This window comes from Salvelinus fontinalis, chromosome 23, assembly GCF_029448725.1.
Source record: "Salvelinus fontinalis isolate EN_2023a chromosome 23, ASM2944872v1, whole genome shotgun sequence".
NCBI classification, from domain to species: domain Eukaryota; kingdom Metazoa; phylum Chordata; class Actinopteri; order Salmoniformes; family Salmonidae; genus Salvelinus; species Salvelinus fontinalis.
In genome coordinates, this window is record NC_074687.1 from 45,275,749 (window position 1) to 45,303,708 (window position 27,960).

Genomic DNA, 27,960 nt, shown 5'->3' on the forward strand with positions numbered 1-27,960 from the left:
TTAAAAGGTGCACTATGCAGAAGTCGCTCTGCCATTTCCTGGTTGTTTACATATTAATAGTTTGCCTAATTTCAGTTTATATGACAAAACAAGCAAGTATAGTGTAGACAATCATTGTACCAGGGGCTGAACTTTCACTGGGGACGAGTCGTCGTCCCCCGCCACATTCTAAAATTGCGTTTTTGTCCCCCCCAGTTTTATCATTGAAATGTGATACAAAACGAGGCAACGGAGTGCTGCATTTGATACAGCACTCCATCACTCTCCTTCTTGGTCAAATAGCCCTTACACATCCTGGAGGTGCGATGGGTCATTGTCCTGTTGAAAAACAAATGATAGTCCCACTAAGCAAAAACCAACCCTATCGGCGCAGAATGCTGTGGTAGCCATGCTGGTTAAGTGTGCCTTGAATTCTAAATCAATTACAGACAGTGGTACCAGCAAACCACCATCACACCTCCTCCTCCATGCTTCACGGTGGGAACCACACACGTGGAGATCATCCGTTCACCTACTCTGCATCTCACAAAGACACGGGAGTTTGAACCAAAAATCTCAAATTTGGACTCATCAGCCCAAAGGACAGATTTCCAATGGTATTTACATTTACATTTAAGTCATTTAGCAGACGCTCTTATCCAGAGCGACTTACATTTAACTAGGCAAGTCAGTTAAGAACAAACTCTTATTTTTCAATGACGGCCTAGGGTTAACTGCCTTGTTCAGGGGCAGAACGACAGATTTGTACCTTGTCAGCTCGGGGATTTGAACTTGCAACCTTTCGGTTACTAGCCCAACGCTCTAACCACTAGGCTACCCTGGTATAATGTCAATTGCTCGTGTTTCTTGGCCGAAGCAAGTCTCTTCTTCTTATTGGTGTCCTTTAGTAGTGGTTTCTATGCCGTAATTCGACCATGAAGGTCTGATTCACACAGTCTCCTCTGAAAAGTTTATGTTGAGATGTGTCTGTTACTTGAACTCTGTGAAGCATTTACTTGGGCTGCAATTTCTGAGGCTGGTAACCTCAGATCAATGTATCCTCTGCAGCAGAGTAAACTCTGGCAGTCCTCATGAGAGCCAGGAGTGTTTCTGTCTGTAATAAAGCCCTTTTTGTGGGGAAAAACTCATTCTGATTGGCTGGGCCTAGCTCACCCATGGCTGCGCCCCTGCCCAGTCATGTGAAATCCATAGATTAGGGCCTAATGCATTTATTTCAATTGACTGATTGCCTTATATGAACTGTAACTCAAGTGCTCATTGTGCAACTTTATGTTTTCAATAATCTATGCCAACCCTGTCTGTTTTGCCCATAGTTGTACAAGTGCTAACACAACCAACCCATTTATTATAAGTCCGTTAATTGACCTCATTCTCTAAATAAGCAGTTGATTAACAGAAAATAAAGAGCAAATGAGGTACAAAAGTGTAAGACACCCGTGGTTGCCATTTCTTCTCACAACTTTATTTGAACAGCAATAATGCTAACAAATTGCACAAATCTCAGTTATAATAATATTAGATAAAAAAAATTTTTACAATATAAAAAAAACACCAAAGCAATCTCTTTTTTTGTTGCGACAATGCTAAAACCTGAGAATTGAGTATGCCGGTCCTTGTCACTTGACCTATAACCTAACTGTAGAAACAGACTCCAAACATTCACTCAGGCAAGGTCTTTTTGGGGTCCAATTTAATTTCTGGAACATTTCCTGTTCAGCAAAGGTCAGCAAGAGACCATCTTCACACAACGAGGACCAGATAAGAGATAGGAGGTTATAGGTTTAAAGTCACCTGGGACAGAAACAGCAAGAGACCGCATCGACAGCATGACTATCAGCGTGAGACCGACAGTTTGGTAACACTTAACTGGATGTTCACTTCCCTATAGTCAACAGAACATCAAAAAGCAAGTGGAGACCCAAACTATTTTTACCATTCATCTGGACTTTGCAGTTGCTGAACTAAATCCACCACTCTAGTTGAATATGTATGTTGGGACATTTACATGTAAGTATTCTGTCATTGGACGTGAATCAAAGAAGAAAGTACTGGGGGGGGGGGGGGCGCTGTGGAGTTGAAGTCTGTCTAGTATCCGAGTTGCAACAGGAAAGCTACAACAGCACAAAGCAACAGCAATTCACTTCATTGGACACACAATATGTACAATTTGGAGACACTTTCCTTAAAATCATCAGCTACATCCTTGGTATAATCGTTCCACAAGCAGCCGCCATCTACTACGTTACTCTGTTAACGGGATCATGTCCATTTCCAGGCATTCATAACGTGAATTATGTCTGCTTTTAACAACAAAACAACTGTTGCGACCACCTACAGTTGCAATAACAGATTTGAATAATAGAAAAGCCGCTAACATCACAATCATAACAGCTATGAACGCAAACATTAGGCATTTCAGGGTTCAAGGAACAGTATCCCATATAATTATTATTATTGATTTAACTTGTGTAGTGCTTTTCATCACATAAAAATAATCTCAAAAGAGCATAAAACGCTAAACAAACAAATATTTAAAATCGAGATATGCTCGTCGCGACAGCGTCACTCGGGTTGGTTACGTTAGAACATAAGTAGTTGCTGAGGTGTCAATCTCACTTCAGAAATCACGGCACGGTCACAGTGAACACCAATTTTAAAAAAAGAGAGAGAGAAAAAAAAAAATCTAGCATATTCATAGAAAACATATGCTCATTTCTACTAGTTTTACCACAAAGGTTCATCTATATAAATCTGGTCACAATTCACATTTGGAATGAGGCAGAGTACGTACGTTTCAAAGCACTAAAACTGCACCACGTTGACATACTATCGTTTAGTACACACAAAGCACCCGCACTAAAGTCTCACATACTTATGCACACACAAACAAACAGGTACATTCACAGTGCAGGTGACACAGGGGTGTCGTCGGGGAGAGTGTGTCGTATACACACTGTGTTTGTGCTGGAGTGGGTTTGGTCTCTTTAAAATTGAAGCTAGCTAGGACGGACAAAAGGTGTTTAATTCATAGCCTGTCTTGTTGAGCTTGAAAAGGTGTAACACTGTACAAGAACCAAGCTGCCTTTACCTTGACAGAACCCCATTGTGGCTTTGTCAAATCATTTAACATACACCAACATAACCTGATCCATTCCATGTAACCATTCTGTATTTGAAATCTGTTCTGTCTTGCAAATGAAAGTGACAGCTACAAGCAAGAGCTATGCTCACTACTGTTGCACTCAGGTGACCAGATTAGTCACTTGTCAGGGATGCTGGTCTCCGTCACAATCTTATGCCCTATACTAGGGAAGTGTCTTGATTGACAGGCAGATAGGAGAGTGAATGCGTGGAGGGGGAGGGGCAAATCGGCAGAAAGGCACTAGCTGCTTTGTCCAAGGGATGCCAACAAAGTTGGGGTCAAGGGGTGCTGGTGAGCATCAAAAGTACACGTACAAACACACAGACACTATTGGTTAATTCTTACAAAACAATTGTCAAAGTAACACCACTAACACAACCCACTGTGTTGTACATTGGAGTGGCGCTATGGCTGATAGGGTTTTTACGCAAACACACCCACCTTGAATTAGCAAACAGTAGAGGGTGAAACAGTCGGAAGGCACCATCTCTGGTGCCTCCATGTATCGGTGGCAATAGGGCTCCTTCATCTGATCCTGAAGATCGACAACCCTGTGTTTTCATTACTACAATGAGGGTAATACACATTTATACATGCATTCGCCTTGAGACTAAGCCGATGTCAGTTTGTCAACTGTATTTCCATGCAGGGGCTATATGTGTCTTTAGAAAGTCCAGTTTGGAAAAATGTGAGGTAACTGATTAAGGCAAATACCAAGTGCTGATGTTTTCCAAGTAAGTAACGACTCTTCTAGTAAATAATAGGGGCCGTGGCCTCTAAACGACATTGATAAAAAAGCCAAAGATCCCTTTAAAGCTAGCTCTTCAAGCGGAGGACATTTTGTTAAATCAGAAACAGACAGCAGCTTGTAACATCATATCAAAGTCACATGATAGGCCTGTTTGCAAGGTAATATCAGATGTAATATACTCTAGTATGGATAACGTCAACCGGGACTCCGTCCATAGAGATGCACAGAATAACTGCTCAAGGAATTATGTTACGACACAGATGCAATGTCAAGTTGTCCCCCTAACTGATCTGACGTGGAATAGCATCCAACTCCATATAACCTTCCTATAACATTGCACAACTAAATGAAGCTATGGTGCGTAGGGTCATCCATTCCTCATGATATCCTACGTAGTCAGAACCCATGTCACTTTAGATTGAGACTAACCAATAACATTCATAGCTACGGCCACATACTGCATAATAAATGACCATACTTGGCTAAGAACAGGTTATGTAGTTAGGAGCTCCACTTTCAAAAACGCAGGATGATAGCAACACAAGATAGCAGCTGAAGAAGGTTTGAGGGTGTGATCGAGTTTAAGCCGACTCTTCCTTGTAAAAACCTTTCAAATCTTTACACTGTCAAAAGCATGACGGAACATGTCCTGTGCAGTTACAATAGCTAGCCAAGCAAGCGAGTTAGCCACGGTCTTGCGTACAGTACAGCTAGCTGCATGACATCGTTGTAACTAAGGTTGCAAAGGGAGGGAAGGTTACCGGTAACTTTCAAAATTGACCAGTAAACTACCAGACTTTTGAAAAGTTTAAGGATGTTAATAATTTTCATAGCATGTAAAAGATTTTTTTTTAAATCGTATTTTATAAAAATGGTAACTTACAGGTAGTTTTGCAACTCTAATTGCAACACTTGACTGCTTATGACATCTTACTAATGACAGAGTAAAAGTAGCTAGCTTCATGAGGCGTGTTCAATCAAAGTTACCAATAAGACAGGCCAAGACGTTTAGGGCCAATAAACAGAATCCAATAAACACGGGACAAATCCCCTCATACTCACTATTACCACAATTATACTGTACTAAAATAGGTTCAATTACAGTTGTATGAAAAAACGAGGAGAGCAATATCCTGTTGAGAACCACAAGTATCAGGCGTGACATTTGTAATGAAGGAGTAATCGCGTCATGCTCCTTGAAGACAGAGCCATATATATACAGAGTAAGGCAAACTTGGTTAAGACTGGGACTTCCAACGGTAGCCATGTTGGCACCAAAAGCTTGGAACACTTGGAGACAACATGGCGGACAGTTTCGCAAACTATGTATGTCTATGGCTCTGCTGTAGGGTCGCCATCGTCGCCCCCCTCCAGGGCCTGAAAGGGGAGCGCAATCCCAGGCCAGACTAGCTTTGACCAGTTTGGGGACCTGACCCGGATCTGTGAGTCTGCCGAGTGATAGGCACAGCGCAGGTACCAGCAGAACTCAGAAGAGACAGGAAACAGCCAGCGGAACTAGGGCTGCAGACACAAAGTAGTTTACACGGTATAGATGGAGTGGGGAGAAAGTCACCATGGCAACGGAGAGAGGCAACAGCAGGCGGGATGTGATAGGCAGGGTTTTACTGAAACACAAGAGCGTAAAACACAAGTTAAAACACACACACCTGGGTGAAATGACAGGAGTGAAGACAGACATGAAAGATGTGTGCGCATGTCAGACAGAGAGAGCAGTATAATACAAGCACCTGTAGCTGAGAGTGAGTGTGTTACAGTTGATGAGCAGCAGAGAGGCGATGAAGAGAGGCACGGAGTGGGGCCAGCAAGGATCAGGATCCAAACGAGCAACAGAATATCTGCAAAGAGAAAAGGCAATTAAAGGAAGGGGGAAAAATCACAGTTCTACACATGGACACACACACACACACACACACGGTAGAGTTAGGGAAGTAGAGGGTGGACAAGGTAAGGGCTAGACACACATACTCTAGTACCTGAAGTTGCGGGTCCAGTGGATCAGTGATGGGGCACAGAGCATGACTGGTAGAGTGAGGAGAGCAGAAAGGCTAATGTGCAGCTGCAGGTCATCTCTCACATCCTGCAGTACTGAGTCCGACAGCAGGGGGGCGCCGTTACATTCTTTAGGTTTGCTGTCCAGGGAATCACTGTTCCCGGTGCCTTTCTCTTTTTCCCCGGTGCCTTTCTCTTTTTCCCCGGTGCCTTTCTCTTTTTCCCCGGTGCCTTTCTCTTTTTCCCCGGTGCCTTTCTCTTTTTCCCCGGTGCCTTTCTCTTTTTCCCCGGTGCCTTTCTCTTTTTCCCCGGTGCCTTTCTCTTTTTCCCCGGTGCCTTTCTCTTTTTCCCCGGTGCCTTTCTCTTTTTCCCCGGTGCCTTTCTCTTTTTCCCCGGTGCCTTTCTCTTCTTCCCCGGTGCCTTTCTCTTCTTCCCCGGTGCCTTTCTCTTTGTTTCCAGTTCCGTAGTCTTTGTCTGTTTGTTTCTCGGGCGCCTGGAAGGGTAGTTGTGATTATAATCAATATATGGATATTTTAGAGAGGTCATTTTAGAGTGGGCAATAATTCGGACTCTTACCAGGTTCAGCATATGACTCAGAGACCTCTCTGTCATCTGTAGCCTCAGAACCTGGACAGAAACATAGGCATACATCAGTAAACCACTGGAAAACTAACAAGTTCAATGAGTAAGTATTTAACTGGGCCCCTAGACTCACTCGGTAGAGATGCAGCAGGAAGGTGGCTGTGATTGACAGGGCTCCACAGGAAGCCCATCCTAACACACTCAGACACAGGATGAGGAGCAGCTGAGTACGCCTACACAGGGTGCCGCAGTCCCGAGACACAGAGGGCCTGAAAGCAGACACCCACACACACTCAACTAATTCCAATTCCATGTAGTTCAATCTAATGCATGAGGGGAGCGGGTATTCATTACCTGTGAAGCGGGGCCAATAGCAACGAAAGCAGCCTTAGAAAGAGGCGGAGCAGCACGCTGCCCCAGAAGGCCATGGCTGCTCCCAAAACATACAGCAGGGGGGACAGGAGGCGTGGCCAGTCTTCGTTTAGGGGCAACCCCTCCTGTGTCGTACCATCTGGGGAGGTGGCGGGGAGAGCATCTAACGGCGGGAGATGAAGAGTGGACCAACCATCCTGGAACCAGCTATACCTGGATACAAATAGAGGGAAGGAGGAGGATAGAGGGACTTTGTATGGTGTGGTTTCATGTAATACGAGTGGTCTTTCACAGTGTGTCTGTGTGCATGCGTGTGTGTGCACATGCATTTGTGTGTGTGCACACCACGGGAGGTTGGTGGCAGCTCAATTGGGGAGGACGGGAACATGTTAATGGCTGGAGCGAAATCGGTGGAACAGTATCAACAACATCAAACACATGGTTTCCATGTGCCATTCCATTCGCTCCGTCCAGCCATTATTATGAGCCGTCCTCCCCTCAGCAGCCTCCACTGTTGCACACACATGCATGCTTGATGGAATAGTTGGTCTACCTGAGCAGCAGATGCAGCAGGTAGACGGGAAGGTCCACCTTGTGGGGCTGCAGGGATCTGGCCACGGCATGGCTCATCTGTAGGGGGCGCCCCATCCTCACGACAGAGGACATCTGCCCCCCACAGGCCAGTAGGAGCGCTACAGCCACGTACACCGGCAACACGGGCCCACAGAACCTCAACACCTGGAAGGACAGCAGGGTGGAAAACTCGTTAGCTAATTAGTCATATTGGTGTGTTTGAATTAAGCTAACTAGCCTCCATTTCACACAGGGCTAAATTACCCAGGTCTACTACAACGCTCATAACTCTGTATGTAAGGGTGAGAGCTCAGCACAACAGAGTGTAGAGGTCTTACCTGTCCAAGCACTCTGGGAAATGATGTTCTCACAGATACCTGGAGGGAGAGATGAGAAAGAGATTCAGCCAGTCTTAGAGAAAAAGGGAAGTTTAATAAAGTGTTTTAAATTAAAAACCAAATGTGATTCAGCTCGAAGCCTGTATCATGGTTTAATGCCTCACATTAAATGGGCAATACCATGTTGAGATAACATAGAAAAACAAAAGTATCCCATTTAATTCTGTGGGCAGTACCTTATAGTGGCAGTTGGGGGCAGTGTGGAGCTGCAACAGCACACCAGTGGTGTTGTCAGGACGACTCGTGTGGAGCATTCCCGATATCTCTGTTACAGAGGGAATACTGAGAGAGATGCAAGGATAGACCAAATAAATAACAGTTTTCCATTGGGTTACTGGTAAATACAGTAGGTTTAAAAATAGCCAAATGTCATAGGATTGGTGGACGGACAAGTGGTAAGATCTTGCCTGGACGTGGTAACGGAGTCCTCCCTAAACCATGGCACCTTCATTATGTAGACATTGGGCAGTCTGTCTGTACATAGAGACAAGGACATTCAATTCCAACATTACTGGTAGTTTTGCATTTTGACCCATTACCAAAATCACAAATGAAAGATTATTAAGAGCAGCTGTCAACCAAACTCGCACCCCATCAGGTGACAAAAATGTGCCGCTGCAAAACTGTAAACATCTGCTTACCTGCTTTGGTTACTTTGCAGTGGCTTACGACTGAAATTCTGAAAGCCTGATAGACCTGAGGATACAGTGGTCAGAAAGTACAAGACCCAAATACCTTTGTCTTGTTTCGCCAGTACTGTATGTAAGATGTTCAACCTCCTGATAGAACTATACAATTCAGATGGACTTACCTGATGAAAGTGCTGCAGCTCAATGGTGTGCCGAAGTCCGGTGGAGTTGAGAGTGACGTCACTAACACTCATGCCTGAACGAATGAGGACCCACAGAGGAGCCAGTGTTGCCCACCGAATGAGAAACGTCAACATATTCAGTACACCTAACAAACTAGCTCTTGCAAAATAAACTCGGCAAAATACAGATTTTCAGACAAACCAGACTGCTAATATAATTGTTTCTACAAGGAGGGACTAGAGAAAAGGAGGACTAACCGAAGGAGAGAACGTGTGGTACTGGCAGAGAGACGGTCTGAGACTCCTGTCTCTGCCACTCACACTCCACTGTGAACTGTGGGACACAGAGTAGAAAAGATACACACATGAAGGGTACTACAAGAGCTTCTCTACTTCTCTTCACATGTATAAATATAGAATGACGCTACCACTGAGATAAATGTAGTTTATTTGCTTATATTGTCACTACACCTTATGGAAAATAGTGTTTCTCTACTTGTATCTGTATTCGCTAATAACGAGGGCACATAAGTGCTATCGAAATCTAAAGTTGTTTTTAAGAATGAGTGCTTTGGGTCATAAAAATAAATAAAATAAAAAATAAAAAAAGAGTGCACACAGTGTACCTGTCTACCGTTGAGGTTGGAGGCGACCACAATGAGGTGAGAGACAGACGACAGCTCACGGAGGCTCAAAGTCAGAACCTGCGGTAAGAGGGACAGACAGAGACCAGTGAAGCGACAGTTCTGAAGATGTATTTTGATCTACACTAAATTATTTTATACACTTATTCATTTTTGGTCAACACGGTTTGAGTGCCGTGTCAAGTCGTGTCACAATTGACTTAAAAGTGCATTTCACAACACAAGAAACAGATAAACGAAAAACAGAGAGAGCAGACAGTACATTGACAAAAAACATGGCTGACTTCAAATAACTGACTGACCCCTAATATTTAGTGATGGTGTAAATATGGGAAGATAATGCTCACCTTGTAAGCTGGGAGAAGTTCTGTTCCAAAAGACAGATCCACTGCCTGCACACTGGGGAAAGAACGAGTACAGTCAGAGACACCAACGAAGGGAGAAAAGAAGAAGAGAAGGAGCATGGAGAGAGAGAGAAAGAAAGAACGGTCCGTCAGATGTCAGAAAGAGCAAGCAGTACGCTGAAGCAGAGATAAAGGCGAATGTACGAGGAGAAAGAGAGAGAGAGAGACCAATGGAAAGAGTGTCTGACATGGCCAGTCAGTACTCACCACTAGGGATGTGACAAATGGAGAAAAATTATCTAAACGTTTCAAAAGACATTTGATCAGTTTTCCGTTAAAACGATAAGAAATATTCCTAAAATTACACGTGAATTCACAATGCAGCTGTGCTGCTGCCAACAACGGCTTGTGTCCCTTTCAGATGTTTAAGCACGGAACTTTTACTGCCGTTAGTGCACCTCAATTCCACCTCGCAGACTTTGCATTTCCTTCCCATTTAACTTAGCTGGTGTTGCTTGCCTTTCTCTGCCATAGTGGCGGGAGAGCCGACCCAAAATACTTGATTCCTTGGCTCTTTGCCCGTCAACTCCCATTTCTGAGTATCAAGATTCAGTACTTTTTGGAACGGAGGAGACTGATTATTTGCCGTACTTCCGAGAAAACAACACTCGAGTCTTTCATAGCGAGCTCGCGAGGGACGAAGAGAGAGAGGATGGGCACAGTCTAGGCAGGTCGGCCACCGGGCAGAACAAGAGTCAGAGACGTGCACAAGGCCTATCTAATCGGCAATCAAAAGCTGTATCTCGCAGTGGAATGCTGTATCTTCAATTCTTGGCTTGCAATGTCTCGCTACTTCAGTAAAGCAGGGACTATCATCAATGAATAGGGTAGGATATTCAACACGCAACAGGGTTCCAGAGTGGCGCAGCGTTCTAAGGCACTGCATCTCAGTGCTAGAGGTGTCACTACAGACCCTGGTTCGATTCCAGGCTGTGTCACAGCCGGACGTGATTGGGAGTCCCATAGGGCGGCGCACAATTGGCCCAGCGTCGTCCTGGTTAGGGTTTGGCTGGACTAGGCCGTCATAGTAAATAAGAATTTGTTCTTGATCGACTTGCCTAGTTAAATAAAGGTTCAATAAAAATAAATAAAAACAGACTGATAACACACTCATATCATTAGCGAAAAGCAAGAGCAGGCAAGCCGGCGCGGCAGAAATACGCAGTGTCTCGTCACGCAAATTCACCAAAGTAGCCGAAAGTTTGCCTTTTGCTCTCTGGTTTTATTTAAATTACACAGCTTACCCCAGGCCTTTATAGCCTAACGTCTAGTTGGGCTATAACACAGAAGGTAAAGTTTTGTAATAACTGCACTGTGATTTTTATTTTTTGGGGGGCAGGGAACAAAAAAAAGGTGTTTTCTTCAACGTTAAGGATCCCAACTTATCCACGCCCCTACTCACCACATGGATCCGTTCATCTGTGTACAACCGTAAACCCAGCTCGTCATTTCCTGTTGGAGAGACTGCAAACATTGGCTCGGTAGTCTCACAATATGCAGTCTTCTGCTTGCAAGATTCACCTTATACTATGTTCTCAACTTGCAGACTTACTCACTTCATTAGTCTTTACATATCAAAAACCTCTTAGAAATGGTGGCAGAAGTGGGAGTCATAACCAGTGGGAAGCACCAGTGTTATCACAAGAGCATATATGGTATATCGGTTTGAATTCCATTAAAGCAGCAGAGCTGCCATATCAGTCTCACCAGGTTGTTGCTGCGACAGTAGAAGTGACTGTAGGCTCTCCTGCGACTGGAGAGGGCAAACAGGAAATACTTGGCTTGTCCTTCCTGCAGAGAGCAAAGAAACAATAACTGCAAGATATATTTTCAGAAGACATGGATCTGCTCCTTCTGGGTCTAGAGGCGCAATTTAGCCTACTAGAAGACTAAGTGGCGCAATAAATCACATTAATTACACCCATCTAGTTATTTTAGGTCTGTGAAGACCAAAGTGATAGGAGCTATGTGAAGGGTCTATGGACCAAAATGGACCTCGGCCCTGGTGGTAACGGTGTAGGCTTACTTTGGGAGCACTGTACGCCAGACGGAGTGTGTTCACCTCGCTCCACGTTTTAGGAGACCCTGGAGAATGTGAAAAATAGGAGAGTGGTCACACACCCGGTAATACATATGTTCTGTAAAGGACACACAGCCTAAAAAGTGACATGCAGTCACACCGTTCGGCTCTGCTACAAAACACACTATAGCACTGTAACCCACTGACCTGAGAGGGAAACGGGCGTCTCTAGCTGCTCACCCAGCACACGTACAGGGTGTCTGATAAAATGATGGTGCAGAATGGCCATTCTCCTCTCTGGATCGTCTGAAAACTTTTTTTTTTTTTTTTTAAAGACGTCAATACACAGTACTTAGCAACTTCAAATGGACAGACAGTGTTCCAATTGTCTTATCTTCATGGCCACTTAAGAGTTGAAAAGACTAGGCAAGATTCGAGACTAATTATTTCTCCCATCAAACTCTTCTCAGATCAATTAGGGAAGTAAGCGACACACTAAGATGAACTGAGCCACAATCCTGGTGTACATCTAGTCTGCATAGGCTTTATCTTGGTCTCCTTTCCTTCATCTGCTATAACCACGTGTCCACCCAGTTATGTGAGTAAAGTCATACCGCAATAGAAAAATATAATAGAAAATAAAAAAAATAGGACGTTTCGGTAACATTTTAGAAATGCAGACATCATTTGTTTCGTTCCACATGGTGGGAGAAATTGTGGTGGGAGAAATGGTGGTGGAAACACCTTCACGTGCAAATACAGATATAATAACCATCATATGGAAGTGAACGTGGAGTCACGCAATGATATGGTGTGTGGTCCTTCCATTAAGACTCGGGAAACCATGCAGTTTATTAGACTAAAGATGAAATAAGTTACAATGAACTTCACAGGGTGACGAAAGTGCACGGAGATGACTTTAATGCTCCTTTCCAATAAATATCGCGGGTCTTATTTTGGTGACATGATGATCGATGCTTGACTGCGGTTTGACAAATAAAAATGTATCTATAATAATCTCATCATGTAGACTAGACTACCCGCACTAGACTACTAGACTACACCGCACTGTATATGCAAGCTGTTGTTGTCTAGAGCGCACGTGCCAAGACAAAAGTAGGCACATTTGCTATTTAACAGTTTGTTACAAAACTATCGGTAGAGTTGAAAAAGAAATGGAAACACATTGAACTTTTGGTTTTTATTCAGCACATGAAAACTTAAGGGGGAAAAAGTATTATTTTTTTTGCACAATACTTAATTACGCACAGTTTTTTAAAATCTTTTTGGTAGAGAAAACACGAATATTTGAATGAAAATTGATTGCAACCTAGCTACTGACGCGAAATAACTGGATAGTTGGAAGCAAATTCCCAAATGGCATCCAAAATGTTGCCTATCCTGTCTTTTTGAGATCAGTCAAGGAGGCCCTGCCTGGTTTCCAGTCTAGTGAGCCAGTGTGATACTCACCTGTCCCGTTTCAGGTTCAATGAGGTCAAAGAATGCCCGCACAGTGGCCAGAACCAGCTCTTTGCACCTGGAAAACAAACAAAATAAGCAAATGACTTGCATATTTATGTAAGAGGGTCTGGAGATTACATCAAGCAAGCTCTAAATTGAATTCCTCTACTTACCAAACAATGGACAGGTGGTCCGTGGACACCCAGGTCCTAGGAACAGCAGTAACCTTCATAGAAGAAAAACAGAAAAGTATATTTACACTATCAGTGTTAATTGAATGCAAGGCTGAAGGACTTGGGGCAGTCTAAATTCATCTGGGCTATCTGAATGAAACGTACACTAAGCATAAAAAAAATTACCGACCAGGTGAAAGTTATGATCCCTTATGTCACTTGTTAAATCCATTTCAAATCCCTGTAGCTGAAGGGGAGGAGACAGGTTAAAGAATGACTTTTAAGCCTAGATTGGGTGAGTGGGAAAGACAAAAGATTGAAGTGCCTTTGAACTGGGTATGGTAGTAGTTGCCAGGCGCACCGTCAAGAACTACAACGCTGCTGAGTTTTTCCACGCTCAACAGTTTTCCGTGTGTATCAAAAATGGTCCAATACCCAAAGGACATCCAGCCAACTTGATACAGCTGTGGGAAGCATTGGAGTGAACATGGGCCAGCATCCCTGTGGAACGCTTTCGACACCTTGTAGAGTCGATGCCCAGATGAATTGATGCTACAAGGGGTGGGGTGCAACTTAATATTAGGAAGGTCTTCCTAATGTTTAGTATACTCAGTGTATGTTGTTTTTGGCATGTGGCTAACTAATGGGGCGGCAGGTAGCCTAGCGCTTAGGGGCGCTGAACTGCAGCTGACACATTGCTTCCAGCCTCTTGGGGGGTGTGTGCGTGTCTCGGGTTGGGAGCATAAAAATACACATTTCTGTTCTCAGTAAGTTAATAGACAATAAAGCATATCTTATCTTATCTATGTAAAGCTTTTGAGTGGACAATTTTGTCTCAAGTGATAGAATAGTTACAAAGCTTACAGCAGTTCACGAGGCTCGACTTGACCGAAACGTCAACAAAATAAATGTGCAGACAAAACATGTAAAACGCACATGCAGCAGTAACTTTGACTTTGTTGAGTCTTACCACCAGAGACAACTTGCTTGGGTCGTCCTGGGGGCAGGGCAGGGCCGTGAGGCCGGAGCGCACCTGGTAGTCACGGTAACCACCCCCCACGGAGAGAACTGTCACGTTGCGCAGGTCTTCCGCTCGACCCACCCAGCGCTGTCTCACAGCAGAGTAGAACTCTACACACACAGAGCAGAAAGGAGAGAATACAGACAGATCACAGTGCTGGGGGTTACTTTACTTTGTAAGCCCTAGTGTGTGTGTGTTCCATACCCAGTAGGTGTGCGTCGAGGGACAGCACGGGGGCCTGGTGAGGGGAGGCCTGGGTGATGATGAGGCTGACAAGGCGAGGGCTGAAGCGGGGCAGGGTGAAGAGGGCTCGGGCCACCACTCCCCCCATGGAGTGACCCACCAACACCACACTATGAGGGGGGGCTTCATGGTCCTGCGGAGAAAGAGGTAGGTGTGGGGTTTGGTTTATCAGTCGAACGCCCAATCCCAAATTGATCCTTAGCCCCTAGGCACTTGTGTTTATCTGAGAGGATTGGATAGTATAAGCAACATGGCAAAAACTCCACCTGCCCTCTCAGACAAGTGCCTAGGGGGGTAGGGGTTGATTTGGGCTTGGGTGTAAGTCAGTTGTTAGCCATTTTTAGTTAGCATTTATATATCTGATGTTTTTGAGAGAGCTCATAGAAATGTTTCTTATATAATATACCTTGTAGAGGCGCAGGATGGCCTTGATGCTCTCGTGTAGGAAGTGGGTCTGCCGGCGCAGGCTGCCTCCATACAGGGCCACAAGCTCCTCGTTGAAGTCGATGGTGAACACGTTGAGGTGGACCCCTCCTTCCAGGGCCTCAGCCTTCCTCAGAGCCACCGAACCAAGGGAGCGAGCTGGTGAGAGGACATAAGAGGTCATAGACCGATTAGAAAGCGGTGAGAAGATTAACACTTAAGGATAAGATAAAACAATACAAGAACCTGAAGTTGGGCAAGGGAGGAGACGTAGGTCAGCGCTATGCAGTTACAGCCCCCAAACGATGTTCGGCTGGAACAAATGAATAGCTTGACTATTCATAGGGGTGTGTAACTAGTGTCACTAAATGATCATTGTAGAACGGACATAATTGCCATGTACACCAGATAGGGCCAACCTTAATCCTACAGAACACCATGTGTGTGTCATAACTTAGGTAGCTAGCTAGGTAGGTAGCCATCTAGTTTCGCGAGATAGCTAAGTTAGCTAAACAACTACAGGTAGCCAAATCTATGACTAAACATAGAAGATGTTTAACAATCGGAGATCTATTGTAAACAGCAAGCTAAAATGCTACAACCAGCCACTTAAAGCTAGGTTTACCAGCAAACGTTACCACATGACTGGAGCTGGCTAGCTAGTTAGTCTGGCACCTGCTAACTTGTTTGCAAACGTGTAACATTAGCAAATAATTATTAAATAATTTTACTAGCTAGCTATGTAACATAATTGACAAAGGTTGACATTGGTTATGATATGACCATGGATGCGTTTCAATCTCACAAAATTATAGGCATGACGCAAGATTGGAATCCTAACAGATGTAAATAACAATTGGCTATCCAGCTAGCTAGCTAAGAGGAGAAACAATAATACAACACTTTACTGTTGTAAATCTCAAACTGAATCTGGTTTTACTATAAATATATTTGCCTAAGCATGCCTGATAGTATCTAGCTACAGCCATGTCTGTCTGCCTACCTAGGCACATTTTTACAGTCTGGTCACTGTGCAAAGGTTAAGGGTTATGCCATATTTCTTTCTATTAGGCTAGATATTGTATTGTTCTAAATGTAATATCTCTGCCTGTGCACATGTTCAACTACTCTACCCTAATGTTGATGTTATGCTGGCACAGTTTAACTGTCTTTTAAACTGTACAATAGAGTATAATTCATTATATTTGTTTGTCTTATAGACAATACCATGTGGTGCCTGGGCTTCTTCCTGGAGTGAATTCTAGATACAGAAAAATAATTCCTTTGCCTGTGTGTGTCATTGTAGCAGAACTGTTTCCCTCTCGGTGGATTGGACATTATGCTGTATTTCAAGCAGAAGATGACTCAAGAGAATGGCAGTTTGATAATGACCACTCCCACAGCTGTACAAGTATTCCCTGAACTTTACGACACTGATCACTCTTTTTTGTTACTGCATGTTTCTTTGTGAATGTCAATTTCATCATGACCACCTCTCCCATCATCTGCTGGTCACCAGTTCTCTTAGCTATAGATTATTAAACCAGATGATGTGATTTAACCAAAGATGTTTCAGTATCCATTACTGGGAGTTACTAGATAGGTACTGTTTGGTATAGCACAGAGGATTTTCAACCAACCTTAGTGATGCTGTCTTCGTTTAGACACCCAACTGTCTCGATCAATGTGAGAAGGCTTGAAATAGAGAAGATGGTGGCTTAACCTTTATTGGGTTACTTCGTGGAGCAAAACAAATATTTATTTTAATGACGGAGCATTTTCGAAATTCAAAAGGACCCCCTGCAACTAGACACGGACATTTTGAGACTTGTGTTCCCAGAATTTTTTATTTTATTTATTTTTATTTTACCGTTATTTTACCAGGTAAGTTGACTGAGAACACGTTCTCATTTGCAGCAACGACCTGGGGAATAGTTACAGGGGAGAGGAGGGGGATGAATGAGCCAATTGTAAACTTGAGGACGAAGACAGTATTGCTAAGCTAAGGCTGGTCGAAAATGCTCTGTGCTACACCAAGCAGTACCTATCCTGTAACTCCCAGTAATGGATACCAAAAATATTTGGTTAAATCACATTATCTGGTGTAACAATCTGTAGCTACAGTTTTCTACACACTGAACTGTACTACATTGTTCATACTGTATTTGTGTATGCTACTTTTACCATAAAACATTCTTGTTGAATACCCAGATCTCTTTTTGAGTTAGCATTAAATAGTGTACACTCCCCTGTATAGTTTACAGTGCATTCGGGAAAGTATTCAGACCACTTGACTTTTTCTTCATTTTGTTACGTTACAGCCTTATTCTAACATTGATTAAAATGTTTTCTCCCCTGGTCAATCTACACACAAAACCTCAATGACAAAGCAAAAACAGAAATACCTTATTTACTTAAGCATTCCGAACCTTTGCTATGAGATTAGTGATGATCCTTGGGATGTTTCTACAACTTGGTTGGAGTCCACCTGTGGTAAATTCAATTGATTGGACATGATTTGAAAAAGGCACACACCTGTCTATATAAATTCCCACAGTCGACAGTGCATGTCAGAGCAAAAACCAAGCCATGAGGTAGAAGGAATTGTCTGCAGAGCTCTGAGACAGGATTGTGTTGAGGCACAGATCTGGGGAAAAGTACCAAAACATTTCTGTAGCATTGAAGGTCTGCAAGAACACAGTGACCTCCACTATTCTTTTAAATGTTTTTTTTATTTATTTAACTAGGCAAGTCAGTTAAGAACAAATTATTATTTTCAATGACGTCCTAAATGGGATGGAAGAAGTTTGGAACCACCAAGACTCTTCCTAGAGCTGGTTGCCTGCCAAACTGAGCATTCGGGGGAGAACGGCCTTGGTCAGGGTGGTGACCAAGAACCCAATGGTCACTCAGACAGAGCTCCAGAGTTCCTCTGTGGAGATGGGAGAATCTTCCAGAAGGAAAACTCCACCAATCAGGCCTTTATGGCAGAGTAACCAGACGGAAGCCACTTCTCAGTAAAAGGCACATGACACCCTGCTTGGAGTTGCCAAAAGGCACCTAAAGGACTCTCAGACCATAAGAAACAAGATTCTCTGGTCTGATGAAACTAAGATTGAACTCTTTGGCCTGAATGCTAAGCACCACGTCTGGATGAAACCTGGCACCATCCCTACAGCATGGTGGTGGCAGCATTGCTCTGGGGAAGATTTTCAGTGGCAGGGACTGGGAGACTAGTCAGGATCGAGGCAAAGATAAACAGAGCAAAGTACAGAGAGATCCTTGATGAAAACCTGCTCCAGAGCGCTCAGGACTCCAAACTGGGGCGAAAGTTCCCTTTCCAACAGGACAACGGCCCTGAGCACACAGCCAAGACAACGTAGGAGTGGCTTCGGGACAAGTCTCTGAATGTCCTTGACTGACCCAGCCAGAGCCCAGACTTGAACCCGATCTAACTTCTCAGGAGTGACCTGAAAATAGCCGTGCAGCGACGTTCCCCATCCAGAGCTTGAGAAGATCTGCAGAGAAGAATAGGAGAAACTTCCCAAATACAGGTGTGCCAAGCTTGTAGCGTCATACCCGAGAAGACTCAAGGCTGTAATCGCTGCCAAAGGTGCTTTCACAAAGTACTGAGTAAAGGGACTACATACTTATGTAAATGTAATATTTGAGTTTCTTTTTAATAGATTAGCAAAAATGTTTCAAAACCTGTTATTGCTTTGTGTTTATGGAGTATTGTGTATAGATTGATGAGGGGGGAAAAATATATTTAATACATTTTAGAATAAAGCTCTAACCTAACAAAATTTGGAAAAAGTGAAGGGGTCTGAAAACTTTCCGAAGGCACTGGAACTCATTTTCGTGCTGGTTTGTTATTAGCACAGCTAGACAGAACACCACACAGGCATGATGAAAAACAAATGTTTTCAAAGAAATCTTGCCTAGAGAAGTTCTGAGATTACTGTGTGTTGGTCGTTAGAAGTAAATAACACCATCATCCAAGTTTGTGGGCACCCCCCATCTACCTAGAAGGGCGGCATCTACATTCACTATGAATGGGGATGGCAGGTAGCCTAGTGGTTAGAGCGTTGGGCCAGTAACCGAAAGGTTGCTGGATTTAATCCCGGAGCTGACAAGGTAAAAATATGCCGTTCTGCCCCTGAAAAAGGCAGTTAACCCACTGTTCCCCGGGTAGGCCGTCATCGTAAATAAGAATTTGTTCCTAACTGACTTGCCTAGTTAAATGGGGCGGCAGGTAGCCTAGTGGTTAGAGCGTTGGACTTGTAACCGAAAGGTTGTAAGTTCGAATCCCTGAGCTGACAAGGTAATCTGTCGTCCTGCCCCTGAACAAGGCAGTTAACTCACTGTTCCTAGGCTGTCATTGAAAATAAGGATCCAATTTGTAAGTCGCTCTGGATAAGAGCGTCTGCTAAATGACTTAAATGTAAATGTTAAATCAAGCTAACACAAAAAATAAAATGAATGCTGGACTTTGTTGTTTAGCAGCCGAACACAAGAAAAAACTAAACTTTCTACTAGTGAAATGAAAACGTGCTCGCTCTAGCCCTTAGTTTCGATAATCTTGATGTTTATGATAAACGTAATGTTGTTAATATAGTAATGACTATGTTCCGTGGCAGAGCCAGGGTGAAATTTCCTTCAAATTTCTATTTTTTTTTTTGCTTATGGGACCATCCTCCATGACATTCATCCACCACATCCCTGAACAGTGCCTGTCCCCCCATGTGATGAGGGTTGACCAAGCTCACGGATATCAACACAAGATGACCTCTGAATAGACTAGATTTACTATTAGAGTTAAGTAATCTGATTAGCAAAACAGAGGGCAGTGTGTAGATTATGGATTTAAGCATCCCTTCAATTTACCTGTGAACCTGGACCTTATTTCACCTCCCTATGAACAGTAGCACTCCTTTTAACAGTTTAAGTCAACTCTGATTAAAGGGATAATTTGTGGATACCATTTGTATGTCTCTGCATACAGCTTAAAAGAAGTTGCTAACTACAGTTAGTGCAATTGCTAACTATCATTAAAGCAATGACTGGCAGTCTATGGTAACAGCTAGCTGTTAACATACTATTTAATACCAGTCATTGTGCTAATGCTAGTTATGTGCTAATGCTAATTACCTACAACTTCATTCATACTGAATGCAGACATAAAGAGTATCCATGAGTTAATCTGACTCTGTGGAAGTAGATAAAGGGCTTCATTGCCAAAATCTCAAAGTATCCCTTTAAGTGTGTTTAATGTAAAACTAGGTATTAGGCTTGACAGGCTTTAAAGTAGCCTAAACATAGCCTACTTAGTGCTGATGTTGTTGAATGTAAAACATCTAAAGATCATGAATCCAAGATGGCCCCTTGTAAATAGCCGGTCTTTTTTCGTATATATATATATCATAATCTCACTTCTATCTACAAACTAAATACACTTTCCTGCAACCCGCCTCACCCAATGTGGAACGGATCTGCTATTTTTATTCCTTATAACTGGAACTTCCATCAGGAGCTAGCCAGCTAACTAGCTACTAGTCTTTGTTAGCCACGGCTAGCTGTCCTCGCCTTTTTCCCCCAGAATCAGCCAGCCTTAGCTTGGACAATCACCTGCCAGTCTGCACAGCGCAATATCAACTCAGAGCATATCAGACTGCTTCTCTCTACCATATCACCGGATTACTGCCACTCTGGATCATTACTCCTAGCTAGCTGCAAACGAGTGGCTACTGTTAGCTAACGCCTCTGTCCGGAAGCAAGCACCAGCTAGCCTCGAGCTAGGCCCATATACCAACTAATTCTAGGGCTACAATTACCTAATTTGACAATTGGCCTGGACCCTTCATTGTCGACACGGAGCCCCACTGATCCAACATGACTGGACTGCCGACGTTATCGCCCGATGTGGTCTCAGCTAGAGGTCAACCGATTAATCGGAATGGCCGATTTCAAGTTTTCATAACAAGCTGCATTTTTGGACACAGATTTTGGCCGATTACATTGCACTCCACGAGGAGACTGGGTGGCAGGCTGACTACCTGTTATGCGAGTGCAGCAAGGAGCCAAGGTAAGGTGCTAGCTAGCATTAAACTTATCTTATAAAAAACAATCAATCTTAACATAATCACTAGTTAACTACACATGGTTGATATTACTAGTTTATCTAGATTGTCCTGCGTTGCATATAATCGATGCGGTGCCTGTTAATTTATCATTGAACCACAGCCATTGAACCACAGCCTACGGTGGATTTAACAAGCGCATTCGCGAAAAAAGCACTGTCGTTGCACCAATGTGTACCTAACCAGAAACATCAATGCCTTTCTTTAAAATCAATACACAAGTATATATTTTTAAACCTGCATATTTAGCTAAAAGAAATCCAGGTTAGCAGGCAATATTAACCAGGTGAAATTGTGTCACTTCTCTTGCATTCTATGCAAGCAGAGTCAGGGTATATGCAGCAGTTTGGGCCGCCTGGCTCGTTGCGAACTGTGTGAAGACCATTCCTTCCGAAAAGACCGTAATTCATTTGCCAGAATTGTACATAATGACATAACATTGATGGTTGTGCAATGTAACAGCAATATTTAGACTTAGGGATGCCACCCGTTAGATAAAATACGTAACGGTTCCGTATTTCAGTGAAAGAATAAACGTTTTGTTTTCAAAATTATAGTTTCCGGATTTGACCATATTAATGACCAAAGGCTCGTATTTCTGTGTTATATTATAATTAAGTCTATGATTTGATAGAGCCGTCTGACTGAGCGGTGGTAGGCAGCAGCAGGCTCGTAAGCATTTATTCCAACAGCACTTTCCTGCATTTGCCAGAAGCTCTTCGCTGTGCTTCAAGCATTGCGCTGTTTATGACTTCAAGCCTATCAACTCCCGAGATTAGGCTGGCAATACTAAAGTACCTATTAGAACATCATATAGTCAAAGGTATTTGAAATACAAATGGTATAGAGAGAAATAGTCCTAAAATAACTCCAACCTAAAAGTTCTTACCTGTGAATATTGAAGACTCATGTTAAAAGGAACCACCAGCTTTCATATGTTCTGAGCAAGGAACTTAAACGTTAGCTTTTTTACATGGCACATATTGCACTTTTACTTTCTTCTCCAACACTGTTTTTGTATTATTTAAGCTAAATAGATTTTATTGATGTATTATATTAAGTTAAAATAAGTGCTCATTCAGTATTGTTGTAATTGTCATTATTACAAATAGATTTTTATTTTAAATCGGCCGATTAATCGGTATCGACGTTGAAAAATCATAATCGGTCGACCTCTAAAAACAACAGTAAAAAAGACAGGCTATATAGCGAGGCTATAAAAGTAGTGAGGCTACATACAGACACCGGTTAGTCAGGCTGATTGAGGTAGTATGTACATGTAGATATGGTTAAAGTGACTATGCATTTTTGATAAACAGAGTGTAGCAGTAGCGTAAAAGAGGGGTTGGCGGGTGGTGGGACACAATGCAGATAGCCCGGTTAGCCAATGTGCGGGAGCACTCGTTGCGTGCTCACTGTCTCATTGCCTGCGTCCGTAATGGGCCTGCGGTCAACTGACCACCCCCTAAAATACTTCAGCGTGCAGGCCTTTCTAATCAACCTGGCCCAGGTATCCTGGAAAGTCATTGACCTCATAGAGGATGCCTGGCTATTCTTTAAAAGTGCCTTCCTCACCATCTTAAATAAGCATGCCCCATTCAAAAAATGTAGAACCAGGAACAGATAGAGCCCTTGATTCACTCCAGACGTGACTGCCCTTGACCAGCACAAATACATCCTGTGGCGTTCTGTATTGGCATCGAATATCCCCCGCGATATGCAACTTTTCAGGGAAGTTAGGAACCAATATACACAGGAAGTTAGGAAAGCTAAGGTTAGCTTTTTCAAACAGAAATTTGCATCCTGTAGCACAAACTCCAAAAAGTTCTGGGACAGTGTAAAGTCCATGGAGAATAAGAGCGCCTCCTCCCAGCTGCCCACTGCACTGAGGCTAGGAAACACTGTCACCACCGATAAATCTACGATAATCGAGAATTTCAACAAGCATTTGTCTATGGCTGGCCATGCTTTCCACCTGGCGACCCCTACCCCGGTCAACAGCTCTGCACCCCTCACAGCTACTTGCCAAAGCCTCCCCCATTTCCCCTTCACCCAAATCCAGAAAGCTGATGTTCTGAAACAACTGCAAAATCTGGACCCCTACATATCAGCTGGGCTAAACAATCTGGACCCTCTCTTTCTAAAATTATCTGACAAAATTGTTGCAACCCCTATTACTAGCCTGTTCAACCTCTATTTCGTATCGTCTGAGATCCCAAAAGATTGGAAAGCTCCCGCGGTCATCCCTCTCTTCAAAGGGGGAGACACTAGACTCAAACTGTTACAGACCTATATCTATCCTACCCTGCCTTTCTAAAAAGTCTTCGAAAGCCAAGTTAACAAACAGGTCACCAACCATTTTGAATCCCACCGTACCTTCTCCGCTATGCAATCTGGTTTCTGAGCTGGTCATGGGTTGGTTTCTGAGCTGGTCATGGGTGCACCTCAGCCAAGCTCAAGGTCCTAAACAATATCATAACCACCATCAACAAAAGTCAATACTGTGCAGCCATATTCATCGACCTGGCCAAGGCTTTTGACTCTGTCAATTACCGCATTCTTATCGGCAGACTCAACATTCTTGGTTTCTCAAATGACTGCCTCGCCTGGTTCACCAACTACTTCTCAGAAAGAGTTCAGTGTGTCAAATCGGAGGACCTGTTGTCCAGACCTCAGGCAGTCTCTATGGGGGTGCCACAGGGTTCAATTCTCGTGGCCGGCTCTTTTCTCTGTATACATCAATGATGTCGCTCTTGCAGCTGGTGATTCTCTGATCCACCTCTACGCAGAAAACACCATTCTGTATACTTCTGGCCTTCTTTGTACACTGTGTTAACTAACCTCCAGACGAGCTTCAATGTCATACAACTCTCCTTCCGTGGCCTCCAACTGCTCTTAAATGCAAGTAAAGCGAAATGCATGCTGCTCTTCAACCAATCGCTGCCCGCACCTGCCCGCCCGCCTAGCATCACTACTCTGGACGGTTCTGACCAGGAATATGTGGACAATTATAAAACCTAGGTGTCTGGTTAGACTGTAAACTCTCCTTCCAGACTCACATTAAGCATCTCCAATCCAAAATTAAATATAGAATCGGCTTCCTATTTCGCAACAAAGCATCCTTCACTCATGCTGCCAAACATACCCTCGTAAAACTGACTATTCTACCGATCCTTGACTTTGGCGATGTCATTTACAAAATAGCCTCCAATACATCAAAGTCCCATATACTACCCACCACTGCGACCTGTATGCTCCCGTTGGCTGGCCCTCGATTCATATTCATCGCCAAACCCACTGGCTCCAGGTCTTCTATAAGTCTATGCTAGGTAAAGCCCTGCCTTATCTCAGCTCACTGGTCACCATAGCAGCACCCACCAGTAGCACGCGCTCCAGCAGGTATACTTCACTGGTCACCCCCAAAGCGAATTCCTCTTTGGCCGCCTTTCCTTACAGTTCTCTACTACCAATGACTGGAACGAATTGCAAAAATCACTGAAGCTGGAGACACATATCTCCCTCACTAACTTTAAGCATCAGCTATCAGAGCAGCTTACAGATCATTCCACCTGTACATAGCCCATCTGTAAATAGCCAATCCAACTACCTCATCTCCATATTGTTATTTATTTTATTTATATAAATAAAATAAAAAAATGCTCCTTTGCACACCAGTATCTGTACTTGGGCATTCATCTTCTGCACATCTATCACTCCAGTGTTTATTTGCTAAATCGTAATTATTTCACCACTACGGCCTATATATTGCCTTACCTCCCTAATCTTACTTCATTTGCACACACTGTACATAGACTTTTCTATTGTGTTATTTTTTTATTTTTTTATTTTTATTTTTTAAATAATTTTTATCCCATTTTCTCCCCAATTTTCGTGGTATCCAATCGCTAGTAATTACTACCTTGTCTCATCGCTACAACTCCCGTACGGGCTCGGGAGAGACGAAGGTCGAAAGCCATGCGTCCTCCGAAGCACAACCCAACCAGCCGTACTGCTTCTTAACACAGCGCGCCTCCAACCCGGAAGCCAGCCGCACCAATGTGTCGGAGGAAACACCGTGTACCTGGCCCCCTTGGCTGGCGCGCACTGCGCCCGGCCCGCCACAGGAGTCGCTGGAGCGCGATGAGACAAGGATATCCCTACCGGCCAAACCCTCCCTACCCCGGACGACGCTATGCCAATTGTGCGTCGCCCCACGGACCTCCCGGTCGCGGCCGGCTGCGACAGAGCCTGGGCGCGAACCCAGAGACTCTGGTGGCGCAGTTAGCACTGCGATGCAGTGCCCTAGACCACTGCGCCACCCGGGAGGCTCTATTGTGTTATTGACTGTACGTTTGTTTATACCATGTGTAACCGTGTGTTGTTGTTTGTGTCGCACTGCTTTGCTTTATCTTGGCCAGTTCGCAGTTGTAAATGAGAATTTGTTCTCAACTGGCCTACCTGGTTAAATAAAGATAAATAAATAAAAATCATGCCTGGGTTGAGGTTTGCTTGGTTGAGGTTTGTGATCACAACCATAACATGTAAAATAGACTAATGCAACAGAACCCATGATGGAGGACACTGAATACCATCAAGCATATAATGGTAAAATAGCAAACTATGTGCATGTTGCATGTGTGTATGTGGGGGTGGGTGGGCGTACGCGTGCAAGACTGAGAGTGAGAGAAAGAGAGCGTGGGTGTTCTACTCCCACCAGCAGCCACTAGCAACACCAAACCAGAAGAGGATAGATCTGCATTAGAGTGGGCATTGAACATCAACTAAATTCAGTCAGAAGGTCAGGGGGAAGAGAACATAATTACAAATCATTTGTAAACTGCAAATTGACAGCAAGAAACCCAAACGGATATAATATTGAACTAAAACAGAATCATTTCAAACCTTGTATACGATCACATACACACTGTATAACTCTCTTATGCGTGGGAATACTTTGGAACAGATTTCCAGAATTAAAATCCCTTGGAGCTGATTTACTGGTGTTTTTACACACACACACACACACACATTCTAATTAATACTTTCAAGTGATATCCTCTGGGTCTACATAGTGCATTTTGTTGCCCAAAAAAAATTCTATATATATATATTTTTTATGTGTATTTCTTTTGCTTAGAAATCTTGGGGGACCAAATAAAATCACTGCCAGTTGGGAAACCCTTCCATAAGATCTTTCTTTAATACAATACTTTCACCAGCCTACGTACAATATGTAACCGAAGCAGATATTGTACATTAGAAATTCTTAGCTTCCATTGTTAGAGCAATGGAGAGAGCAAGCTTGTGATATTCCCTAATCTGAGCTGAGTGGGTATGTTCGATTAGAGTAAGTTTGAAAAGTGGATGAGTTTGGTTAATGGTGGTAGAGGCTCACCTTGTTTGTAGCTGCCTGCGTTTCCAGGTAGGAAAAGAACAGGGGCCCCGGTTAGTTTGAGTCCGCGAGTGTCCTGAGCGTACTGGCCCTCTCCGTACAGGTACAGTCCATACGCTGGATACTGGCGGGCCACGCGTCGGGGCAGGGCAATACGCTGTCAACACACAGACATAGTGAGGACACGCACATCCCTGATAGAGCTCATACTCTCCGGGCCTAAAGTACAACACACTAAGGATACACACACACCTCCCTAGAAGTAGAGCCATATTCTGGGAACAGCTGAACCACACTTCTAGGCAGATTAACACATCACAGAGAAGGGAAAAAAAACAGTACAGTGAGAAAGCATCATTATGCGTGTGTGCACACTTAAGGACAGGAGAGATGTGGTACCACGTGACCGATACTGACTCTTGATTGAGCAAATCAAATAAGAGAACAAGTTTGGGTAATAAATATAATAGCTACTTCTAATACATTGGGCTAATTCGTCATATTTTATCAGCACCATGGTGAGTGCAGACAGACCACACAGGGCCATATGGTTGTGCCAGGCACTTAGTGGGTGGAATAATCACCTTATAGTACTTATCATGGATCAACTGCAGCTTCCAACACAAGGTGTGATCTCCTGAGCCCTGATGTAACATACAATGACACCACACACTCACTAAGCATCCTCAACATACAGTAACTGCCAACCATGCCACCTATCTATTGTAGCTAGTACTTGAAAGAATATACAATTCCATGGTAAAAATGAAACGTAGCGAGGTGTGCGTGACACAGTCCGTCGACATCCTCAACAAGGAAATAGTCCTGAAAATCATGCATGAGGTGCGATGTTGAAATTGGAAGCAGAATGCAGGTGTTTAACAACAAGCTTGAGCTTTCAGCATTATATATCGGCCACGGGCTAATTTATAGCTAGCCATATCCATATTATGGCTATCAAAATCACAGCTGGGCATTGACAGCTGGAATGAAAAAATGCTAGCTAGTCCTGAAAAGGATGGATACTAAAATAATATTACGCATTTGGCAGCAACGTTCCGAGTGTTGTTGACAGTGCCGAGTGATTACGCCGAACCGAAACCGAATCGCGCACGGTGCCATTTGTTTGAGGTCAATAGGCAAACTACTCACCCGGTACTCGGGGTACTCGAACATATAGGTCATTGTGCACCTATTCTCTTCAAATCCCGAAAACATTTCTCGCAGGCCCATCGCCAGAAGACCCAGTGCACACCCGTAAAAGGCCACAGTGGCGACTCTCATTTCTACTGTCTTTCGGATTTTGTCTATTTACAGGTATACTGTTTCCATTTTTCCTTTTTTTCCTTTCACAGAGAGACTGTTAAACCTGATCGTCTGCTTCCTCTGTGGATTCTATA

The 27,960-nt window shown here is 43.6% G+C and overlaps 1 protein-coding gene across 2 annotated transcripts; it reads right to left on the reverse strand.

Moving 5' to 3' along the window:
- Positions 1 to 1,440: 1,440 nt before the first annotated feature.
- On the reverse strand, positions 1,441 to 27,960 carry pgap1 (post-GPI attachment to proteins inositol deacylase 1). Of its 2 annotated transcripts, none has more exons than XM_055879028.1 (26): positions 27,713 to 27,960; positions 26,564 to 26,717; positions 15,012 to 15,187; positions 14,567 to 14,738; positions 14,312 to 14,472; positions 13,342 to 13,394; positions 13,178 to 13,244; positions 11,915 to 12,020; positions 11,714 to 11,772; positions 11,395 to 11,478; positions 11,090 to 11,139; positions 9,631 to 9,682; positions 9,266 to 9,343; positions 8,898 to 8,973; positions 8,640 to 8,713; positions 8,470 to 8,524; positions 8,236 to 8,302; positions 8,005 to 8,110; positions 7,769 to 7,807; positions 7,411 to 7,595; positions 6,840 to 7,070; positions 6,619 to 6,754; positions 6,480 to 6,530; positions 5,888 to 6,396; positions 5,642 to 5,749; positions 1,441 to 5,518 (listed from the first exon to the last, which is right to left on the reverse strand). In XM_055879028.1, the coding sequence occupies exons 1-26, from the start codon at positions 27,842 to 27,844 to the stop codon at positions 5,380 to 5,382; spliced, it is 3,120 nt and encodes a 1,039-aa protein (XP_055735003.1). In that variant the 5' UTR covers positions 27,845 to 27,960; the 3' UTR covers positions 1,441 to 5,379. The 2 variants fall into 2 exon arrangements, with proteins under 2 accessions (XP_055735003.1, XP_055735002.1); XM_055879027.1 differs by having other exon boundaries at positions 11,090 to 11,151.